Source organism: Haemorhous mexicanus, chromosome 17 (assembly GCF_027477595.1).
Source record: "Haemorhous mexicanus isolate bHaeMex1 chromosome 17, bHaeMex1.pri, whole genome shotgun sequence".
NCBI classification, from domain to species: Eukaryota; Metazoa; Chordata; class Aves; order Passeriformes; family Fringillidae; genus Haemorhous; species Haemorhous mexicanus.
This window is the reverse complement of record NC_082357.1, coordinates 316,893-327,707: the sequence shown is the minus strand read 5'-3', so window position 1 is coordinate 327,707 and position 10,815 is coordinate 316,893. Positions and strand designations below refer to the sequence as shown.

The window sequence follows — 10,815 nt, the reverse complement described above, 5'->3', positions numbered from 1 at the left end:
GAGGTATAATTTTAGAATATTGCTTATAGTAAGGATCTTTTGAAACTATAGCTTTAGAATATATAAAAAGGAAACATGCAGCTTGAGAAAGGAAGATGAACATCAACTCAAGGATTAATAGGTTTGACCAAGGGAAGCTGGACATCACTGTTATGAGATTTATAGTCCTTGCAATCAAAAGGTGGACCCACATCTGGAGACTGGACCTCACCATCTGGGAGACTTTTCCTTCTTTCAGAAACTGAACCACCACCACCTGGGATACTCCTTTTGCTGGGACACATCCTGAGAAAAACTTAATCACAATAGTGTATAGAATTGTGACATAAAAATTGGGAATAGAAACTGCTGATGAGTAAAAATTGGGAATAGAAACTGCTGGGAAAGCTTATGAGTACCCCTTAAATAGCTGTAAGCCCCAATTATCAGTGTGCAGTTGGAGGGAAAACTTCCCCACTGTACCCAGCACTGGATTGCTCATACTTTACCATATTAATTAACGAATTGATTGCTGCTTGAATATTGGCCTAGACAAGCTTCTCATTTATAACATGAAGAAAGTATGGACCAAGGCCCAGACTAGAAGTGGGAAAGGGAACGGACCAAAACCACAGCCAAGAAAGGCTGCTCTAAAAAGGCAGACCCAATCAGGGGCCTTGCAAAATAATTCCTGGAGTAGGTAAACTAGTTTATGGAGAAATAGGAATATGCATAAGAGTCTGTGAATATGCAACAGGCTGATGTAATGGAAAAGGTATTTTGGGGGTATCTGGGAAGATAACAGTGTGCTCCTGGCTGAATGCCAAGCACCCCACTGTTTTCAACCCTTTGCTTTATTTCTGTCTCCTACTGTCTTTTTATTAAACTTTTTTAATTTTACCAGGAAAGTGAACGTTTTTCACAGACATTAGGGATATACTCCTTGCAGAATGGGTGGTCAGACACTAGAAGAGGCTGTCCAGGACAGTGGTAGAATCACCCTCTCTGGAAAGATTCAAAAAAATATGTAGATGTGGCATCTGGGGATGTGGTTTAGTGGCGACCTTGGCAGCACTGTGGGAATGCCATTGGAGTAAGATTCAATGATCTTTTCAAACCTAAATTATTCCATGATTCTAAGCTCATCATGACAGTCTACTAATAGTCCTCATTTGACATAATGCAGTTTCTCATTGAACCCATGTGAACTTTTAGTAGACTACAAAATCTCCTGTGAGAGAAATCTGCCCTTTAACAAGATGCCGTGGACAGAAGAACAACTTCCTTTTTGCTTTCTTTGGGGCTTTGTTTGTTTTCTTGGTTTTCTGAACCTGTTCCATACCAGGTTTTATGGAATACCCCTTGGTTTTGCAGCAGAACAGAAAATAAGCCTGTTTTTCTTCTTGCCACACACGAATTTACAGACACCTGCCCTGGTCTTACTCATGTCCTGTGATGGAGGTAGACAGGACACATCCTTCCAGTGCATTCAAGAAGTGACACTTCTGTCATTAGAAATTTAACAGACATGCCTGTGGCCATATGCATTAGCTGATCAGCACTCCTGCTTCTCAGAAAGATCTGTCACTTTCAAGACCCTGCATAGGGGATGAAGTCAAAATACACTTCTGGCTTTGTTCATCTGAAGTCAAAAGTCAGGCAGCCAGTGTGGTGAGGTCGGAGGATCAGGGTCGGCAGTAGCAAATTTCCTTTTAAGTTCACAAACACATTTGGCAGGGAGAGAGAGAGAGGATATCCGTCCCAAGACATCAAATGCCACTGTATGGTGCTCCATCTTAAGTCCTTCATTCTCCTCTTCCCAATTTTCTTGCAGTTGACAGGGCAAATCCCCTCACAGTAGTGCTGTCCCTACACCCACCAGCACCTCCGACCAGATTCGGTGTGCTGTGAACCTGCACCTGAGACAGGGTGGGCCAGAATGCACGTGTGGGGGCTGCAGACTGCTGGGCTGTCAGCTCTTAAAGCCCAGAGCTGAAGCCCCAGCCGCTATTGCCAGGACAGGGTTTGCAGGAACCTTACTTCCAGCGCCGGGCAGCAGCACCGGTTCCCGGCCCGCTCCGGTTCGCTTCAGGCCCTTCCGCCTGCCCCGCCCCCCATGACGCCATCACCGCGCGCCGGCACTGCCCCTTCCCGCCCGCTGGCGTCAATCTCGCGCGACGGGCGCGGAGCGGCGGCGGCCCCGAAGATGTGAGTGCAGGGTGGGGGCTGCGCCATCCGCGTCCATCCGGCCAGGCCGCGGCCCGACCGGCCCCTTCGCCGTGCGGGGCGCCGGGGGCAGCGCGCTGGGGCCGGCGAGAGGCGAAGGCGGCGCGAGGGTCAGGGATGGGGCCTCGGAGCCGCGGCCTCCCGCGGCCGGGGGCGGGGAGGGCGGGGGAGGGAGGGCCGGGGCGGGGCCGGCCGGGGAACTGGGCCCGGGTGTCGGCGCCGCCGCGGCCCGGCCTGCGGGAGGAGCGTTGTGCGGGCTCGAGGGACGGGTTGCGGTTGCTGTGCTGATCTCGCGGCCCCCTGCCCCGCGGGCGCTGTACTGGACCCACGGCGTGCGGATATGGCTGCCCCGCGCTTCGCCGGCTGCGGAGCTGGGCCGAGCGGCCGGAGAGGGCAGACAAGTGCCGGGCGCCGAACCCTTCACACACCAGAAATTCTGCCGGTTTGCAGCTGAAGACATGGAGCAAACTGTCAGTAAAGGACTCGCCTGTAGCTTTACGGGAAGCCTGAGGGCGAGCGAGTTTGCTTCCTTTGCCACAGAACTGCTGCTCTGAGTGTGCAGATTCTGTCTCTAAGGCAGAAGCGTGTGTGAGATGGACGTTTGGTTTGTGTCGATTGCTCTTGAGACTTTCTGGTTTGCGGTGGTTGCCCCTAAACCAGCTATTTAAACTCAGAGTGAGAGGTTTTTGATTGTAAGGAAGAAGCATGTCGCTTAGAAATGCAGTGTTGTTTAGCCTTGTGTGAGGACTGTGATTTAGTTTTTCCACATTTTCTAGTGAATGCCTGAACTTGTGCAGGTGAAAATGCCCTCAAGGTAGGGTGAGGTTTCCAACTAAAGTGAGTTTGGCCAGTGGCATTCCTGAGAAAGGATTAAAACCACTAGTTAGTTTGGAGACTGTTTATTTAGTGCATCATTCAGTGAATGATGCACCAAATAAGCCATGTGTCTGATCTGCCTCATAAGTGCCTGTCCCAAGGAGCAGTAAGCAGTAGAACCTGAAAGGAGATTGTATCCAGGTGGGGGTCAGGCTCTTCTCCCAGGCAGTGGGCAACAGGACAAGAGGACACAGTCTTGAGATGCACTGGGGAGGCTTAGGTCAGACATAAGGAAGATTGCCTTCACAGAAAGGGCGATTGGGCCCCTGGAAGGGGATGCCCAGGGAGAGTGTGGAGTCACCATCCCAGGAGGTGTTTATAGAAAGACTGGATGCAGCACTGTGTGTTCTGGTCTAGTTGACATGGTGGTGTTGGGTCAGAGGTTGGACTTGATGGTCTCAGAGGTCTGTTCCAATATTATTGATTCTCTGATTCTGTTTCCTCCCTCAGCAGCAGGCTGGGTAACAGCAAACATGCTGGTCTTTATCTGTGTTTCCTCTTCCCTTCTCCCAAAAGGGGTAAAACCAGATCTGACTCTTGAGCACTAACGGATAGTTTTGTATGCTGATAACATTATGACTTTGATAGTCCACAGGTGCAGGAGGAGCTGATGTGTAGGCAGAGAAAAGCCAAACCTGGCTATGGGATATTTAGAAGAAGAAAAATGGGCTCTGGGGTGACCTAAATTGCAGCCTTCCAATACCTGAAGTGAACCTATAAGAAAGATGGAGAGAGATGTTTTACAAGGGCCCAGAGTGCCAGGAGAAGGGGGAATGGCTTCCCACTGACAGAGGGCAGTTTTTTGTTAGAGATTAGAAAAAAATTCTTCCCTGTGAGGGTAGTGAGGTCCTGGCCCAGGATGCCCAGAGAAGCCCCCATCCCTTGAAATGTTCAAGGCCAGGTTGGAGCAACCTGGTGTAGCGAAGGCCATAGCTGGGGCGTTGGAAAGTGATGAGTTTTAATGTTCACACCATCCCAAACCAGTCAGTGATTCTGTGATTTTATGAAAGGAAAATTTTAGGTTTTCTGGTCTTGTGAAACCAGGAACCTGTCTGTTCTGTACCACCCAGCTGGGCTCATGCAGTGGCTTTATGAACTGCATCCCCCTCAGACCTTGCACTGGAGAGGCGCAGAGCTGGATAGAAATGTCCTAAAGCTGAGTGACATACACAGGTTTGCTTGTCTTGGCTCCCTTTGCAACGCCCGTGGGACAGCCTGCTTTCTTCTGTACTGGTGCTAGAGGAGACATTTCCTTTCCTAGCAGCTTCTGCCAGTGGCACATCTGTGGTGTCCGTTTCCTGTCCTCTGTGCAGAAAGGTGTTTCTTGGTTTCTGCAGGGAGCTGGGTTTGTGAATATTCATTTGTATTGTTTCTTGCAGTTGGTGTATTAGGGAAAACCGTGAAGCTGAAAATCAGGAAAGCAAGTTCGGCTGTTAAGAAGTAATCTCTTCCCAACCATACATTTAATTGCAATTCAGAGAATAAAGTAATTGCTTACCACAAGCACAGAGGCAAAAAGATTGTTGGATGCTGTGAGCTGTCGAAGTTCTTTTCTTGTTCACCGAGTTTGCCTGTGATGCACGTGGGGATGGAGATGTTTCCAACATCTCACATTACAGTGCATGTTCGGTGCCGCTACAGATAAGGCTGGCAGCTCCAGCACTCTTCTACTCACTCCCTGAACGTTTAATTCCTTGGTGGTTGAGGGTGTCACATTCCTTTAGAGGTTATCAAAATATTAGAGGCAGGTCTGTAATGCAGGTTTTAAACAATCCACATGGAATAATCAAAATGCTGCATGTTTATAGATGTTGCAGATTTTGTGATGGATGCAGCCCTCATATAGTAAACATCAGGAAGTCAACTAATGCCCAGCATTTCAGTGCTAAATAGAGAGGTGTTAAATCTGTTTCCTTTTGGATCTAGAGCAAAGAGAGGACTGATTCTCAGAATTCAGGAGTAAGAAGTGAGATGTGAGACATGGGGCCCATTCTGCTGCTATGGATATCTCTGAAGGGGAAAAGGAGTTACCAGGATTAAAAAAGAGTTTGCTAGCACTTTTTCTAAAGTGTCTGGAATTGCCTAATGCTTTAACTCCACAGTTTCAGTAATCCTGAATTACGTTCAAAGTTCAGTGTTTTTTGTTGCTGTCCTGTTCTTTATTTGGGTGTGGGGCTTTTGTAGTCTATGGCTTTTCTTTAATTAAGCAATGCTTTCTGCAATTTACTGTAAAGGGCTCCCTCACCAACCAAGCGCAAGGACAGGTCAGAAGAGAAATCGAAGGACCGGTCCAAGGATAAAGCAGCTGCTAAGGAGTCGAGTGAAAAGGATCGTGGTCGGGACAAAACACGCAAGAGACGCAGTGCCTCCAGTGGGAGCAGCAGTACCAGGTGGATACTTTTATGGGAGTATCAAATGACAGCATTTTCAGAAATCAGTAGCTTTATTTGTGGTGTTCTTGGGCCTGTTGAAAGTTTGTGTTGTGTTAGTCACTGTGCGATTTTGTCTAACTTTAGAGAGTTTATATTTTAGGTATGAATTTCTTTGGTTCTCTGGTGAGCTGTGGAGTTACAGTCACAGTTACTCTCTTGTAATTGTCAGAAGTTTCTCAGCCGTGGTTTTTCTAGGTATTCCACTAATTTTTATTCTTCTCCCCTTGAAACAGATCCCGTTCCAGCTCAACTTCCAGCTCAGGGTCCAGTTCCAGCACTGGTTCTAGCAGTGGCTCAAGTTCCTCTTCTGCCTCTAGCCGCTCCGGGAGCTCCAGCACCTCACGCAGTTCCAGTTCGAGCAGCTCTTCTGGCTCTCCCAGTCCTTCTCGAAGGAGACATGACAACAGGAGACGGTCCCGCTCCAAGTGAGTTTTATTTGTCTTCTAGGAATTGCCAGATGTCATGTTAATTCCATGTAGAATGCAAGACTGTGATCAGAACAGATTGTTCTCTGAAGACCATTTGCTTTCTCCATAACTTAGATATGTGAATTTTGTTAGAATGGATGTGCTCGGTTTCCTTAGAGTTCAAACATATGCCCTGTAGGAACAGAGATTAAAAACCTAATTTTTAATAGTTTAAAAATTTTAAATACTACATTTTATAGAGGCGGTTGTAATCAGTGTTGCCTTAGTAGTATGGGTCTAGATCAGAGTAAAGTTGTTCAATTCCTGTAAACTACAGCCACGACGAGCAGAAAAGTCAGGGCTAAAACCAGCATATATGTGTACATATGTATATTTATATTCTTATTTATGAAAAATCAAATAGGAAGGAGGGCAGAGGAAGCCCCAGTAAGGGTAACATGGGAATTAAGCTATCTTAATGTCTGTACAGTTTTTCCTTTGCGTAAGGCGATGAAGGCTGATAAAAATCTGTGTAAGACGGTGTGGGTTTTCAGTATCACTCAATTGATGGACTTTAAGATTAGTAAGAAGCATAAAGATAAATTTTCTACATACTGGTTTTTTTTTGTAGATTAAAGTTTCATTCTAGATTTTTTTTTTTTTTAACTGCAAAGGCATTGTGATATGCAGCTAATTTTAAATAGATTTGTTTATGTTTTTGGACCTCTGTAGTGAATGGAAGATACAGAAACACAAATAGTTGAATCTGTTCATTTGCCTGGTTGTGGTATGCTGTGATCTTTATGGCCTTATTTTGTCTCTGCAGTTGTTGAGGCGAGGTATGTTTTTGTGTTTACAACTGGGAAATGTTTTAGCTATGATCCCAACTTCGTAGAAGTGTTTGCTAAATTTTGTGTTTGTTACCCTAGTTGCAGTGAAGTTGAAAAGTTGCAAAAAAAAAAAAGTCCTCAAATTTCAAAAGATTCTAAAGCAAAAGCAGACAAGACAAGACAAATGCAAGTCCTGAGGTGTTTCTGAGTGGAACAGCCTCACCACCACCCCAACACTGTAACTTCTTCAGAACAAAGATGCCCTTCAATAAAAATGGTATTCTTAATCGTGTGATCATGACTGGCTTTGGTTTTGTCCTGCATGTTCCCTGAAAACTGTAATGTTTTCTGTTTCCAAATCAGGTCCAAACCACCCAAGAGAGATGAAAAGGAACGGAAGAGGCGGAGCCCATCACCCAGACCCACAAAAGTACATGTTGGAAGGCTCACTAGAAATGTGACAAAGGTAATAATGGCACGTTCCCTTGCAGTCAGGCATTCGTGTTCTTCTGTGAGAATGTGTGAGCTGCTCTTTCAAAGCTCTCTGAACCTTGGTTACTAGGAAGTTGCCAAGGTGTTGCTGTTGGATATTGTTTCTTGGTGTCCAGGTTGATCAGTGAGGAAAATTTTCATATGATTTTACTGAGTCAAATACCATGAAGCCTGAGAAACTGTAGTGTGTAAGAAGTCTGCCTGTTTTGTCAGTATTCCAGACCTTATATCCTGCTTTACTAGGAAGAAAACTATAGAATTTGGGACAGAATAGAAACTATAGAATATGGAAGCTGAAATTACTTTGGAGGCATAAAGGATATTGAGCAGTTCTTGATAAAGGATCTGCAGAGAGCTGGGCTGGCTTGAGTTGTCTTTGCTAGACTGTAGTTTAAAGGTCCTCAGGGGTAAAAGGTTTAGGCTGCTGAAAAAATGATGTGCTGTGGATTTACTGCTCTGTGCCAGCCAGGCCTGGCTGGTGAGTGTGCTCTGTGTTCATAAGGCTCTGTCTGTCTCTGCAGGATCACATAATGGAAATTTTTTCCACTTATGGAAAGATTAAAATGATTGACATGCCAGTTGACAGGCTAAACCCACACCTCTCCAAAGGTTATGCTTATGTGGAATTTGAAAACCCAGATGATGCTGAGAAAGCCCTGAAACACATGGATGGAGGTAGGTACTGACCTGCAAGGAGCCTGTGGGCTTTTTTAAAGCTTCAGAGTAGATGGATTTGATCAGAAAATTAGTTAGAGGTGACAGGGATGTCTTTGGTGAGCAGATGTAAAGTACTGTCAGTTTTCAGCCCAAATGGCTTTTGCGAGGTTCAGGACAGATGTAAGAAATCACAGAACTATTAAAACTAATATTTTTTTTCTAAACAGTGAAAAAATAATCTTAAGCTTACATGAAAACCTTTCCAGGTTTACATCTGAACTGCAGTTTGGTGGGATTAGATAAAGAAGTCTAGTAGGTTTGTGGACTTTGTCAGAATAGCCCCTGAGCAGGATGGAGCTCTGTGGGCTGATCCACTTCAGTTGCTTGTGACCAAGCAGAGAGTTGCAGTTATATGATGTGTATATGTTAGGTTGAAAAATACTTACTTCTCCCTGTTTCTTGATGCCCTAAAAAGGTCAGATTGACGGTCAGGAGATCACAGCCACAGCTGTGCTGGCACCACGGCCTCGACCACCTCCCAGACGCTTCAGCCCCCCGAGGAGGATGCTGCCACCGCCGCCCATGTGGCGCAGGTCCCCCCCTCGCATGAGGAGGAGGTGAGAGCTGGGACAAGGCTTTTCTTTCTCGGTAGCAACTCACTATCGCTGAAAGATTTGGCATGGGGACAGTCCTGTTGGACTTCCTTTCCCTTGCCAAGTGACAGTAACACATTTTGGGCATTGGTTGAACCTGGGTTGCAGTTCCTTACTCATTAGCTCCATTGTGCCTGCTCTGGTCTGCACCCTGAGCACAGTCTCTGGGAAGGGTCTCACCCTTCCGAGCCTGTTCCGTGGAGTGCTTTCTGCATAAAGGCTTCAAGATGAAGTGGGAACAGACTTTGGCTGACAGAACACTTGTGGCAGGCTGTGCCAGCTTCTTTTTTTTTTGGAAGCCCTTGTACCTCCCTCCCTCCCTTATTTCTGAATGGGCACATGACCAAAAAGCAGTCCTGTGTCAGGTGAGCGGAGTACACTGGCCCTAGGGTGTGATCTGACAGTTGTGCAACTTGGAGCTGCCTGATTGTGCTCAGGTAAGTTCTGAGTCTTTGGTGTTTACATGTGTTCAAAATATCTTGTCAGTAGCAAAAGGTTTAAAAAGGAGCAGTAGTTACTGTGGCACAAGACCCAGGAGGCTCCTTGGTGCTCCTTTAAACACACCATTTGCTGAGATCTCAGAGATGCAGGTATGCCTCCTTTGTTATCTTTCCTACTCCAGCTTTTACTGTCCTCTTAGCTCTGCTAATATTCTGTGCCTGGAACCTGTCATAGCAGTAGCTATACTGATATGACTGTTGGTTGTAGTACTGAGAAGCTTGAAGCTAAACTACTTCTGGAGTAAACTTCCTCTAAGGAGCTTCCTTGTAATTTGAAAGGATTTGGGTAAATCCTTGCCCTGAATATCACTCTTTCAGGAGTCAAAGATGACTTCATGTGAAGGAGGATCTGATGTAGCATCTGAGCTCATTTTCCTTGAGGAAGAAGATAAGTTTCTTGTCTGTTGTTCAAGTATTAATAATTTTTCCAGTTCCTTAAGCAGAGGGAGGATGGCCAGAACAGTCCTGCTGTGTCCTCTATGGAGCTATATTTTGCTCAGGCTCTTTTCCCATGGTGTGTGAGGGATTTTGGCAGGAGGCAGGGAAGTGTTTTTGAAAAGTTGGTTGCTGAGCCTGTTGCTTGTCTGCTGACGGAAGCTTTCTCCTCGTTCCCTGCCAGGTCCCGCTCTCCTCGGCGCAGGTCCCCTGTTCGCCGGCGATCCCGATCCAGGTCTCCCGGGCGGAGGCGCCATCGCAGCCGCTCCAGCTCAAACTCCTCCAGATAAAGCAAAAGGACTGGGCAGCTTTTTACTTTTTAACTTAAATCCCATCCGATGGAATATTGTACCTTTTTTTTTAATAATGATTCTGGGTGAGGAGGAGTGAGAGATAATCCTGGCAGTGAAGACAGTGTAAGAGGAGAGCACACCAGTTCCTGGCCAGTAACCTTTACTGTGAGGCTTCTGGATTCCTGGCATTGAATTGAAATTATTTAAAAATGGCTTTGATTTTAAAGGCTGCAAAAACATCTTTTCCAGACAGAGGGAGGGAAAGATGTTTCAGCCTCTCTTTCTCCAGTTAGCAGCTGCTGCTTGGTGATTGTAAACGTTTAGCACGCTGTACAGACCAGCATGTAAATCTTGAGCTAGTTCAGAACCCCAGTGAGTAAGAGAGTGAGCCACGTACCTTGATCTCCAGGTGCTGGCCCAGGATTTTATCTGGGCATCTCTAGCCCCAGACCTGCCTGAGACTTAATTCAATACAGAATTGTTGCTTTTTGCCAGTTCCCCTGGATGGTTAGTTTCTGCAGAGTAAGCTCTTCTGTAATGCTTACAACAGGCAATCACCACAGAAACAATGGTCCAGCCCAGTGAGCGTGACACTATAGAGAAGAAGCTGGAAAGCCTAAGAAGTGTTCTGTAGCTGCCCCCTTAAGTGATTTCGTTCACCTTTTCGTTGAGGGTATTGGTGGAAACTTCCTACTCAGCCCACAGTGAAACAGTGTGCTTTTACAAATCCCAAATGAGCGACTGAGCACCAACCCCTTGGAAACTGCAAAGCAGGGAGGGAGGCTTGAAGCCATGATGCTGGCTGGATTAACTGGGGTTCTCACAGGGAAAGGCAAAGAATTTACCACCTGTTGTACAGTCAATACTATACAGATTTTTTTGTTTTGTATAACTTTGTATCCTTTTGGGCCATGTTGTGTTTGTACTTGTGTAGGACAAGCAGTTACTGAATAAAGCAGTAGGGTTGCGAAGGGCTGTGCAGCCTCGCTGCCTGACGGTGCGCGGGGCGGGGCCTGCGCAGGGGCGGTGCTCGGG

At 46.3% G+C, this 10,815-nt stretch overlaps 1 protein-coding gene across 1 annotated transcript; it reads left to right on the top strand.

Moving 5' to 3' along the window:
* The first annotated feature begins 2,121 nt into the window (after positions 1–2,121).
* On the top strand, positions 2,122–10,751 carry RNPS1 (RNA binding protein with serine rich domain 1). Its single transcript, XM_059861701.1, has 7 exons — positions 2,122–2,187; positions 5,316–5,471; positions 5,747–5,938; positions 7,114–7,216; positions 7,764–7,917; positions 8,375–8,516; positions 9,672–10,751. Coding segments are annotated over exons 1-7 (855 nt in total). The 5' UTR covers positions 2,122–2,185; the 3' UTR covers positions 9,778–10,751.
* Positions 10,752–10,815: the final 64 nt, after the last annotated feature.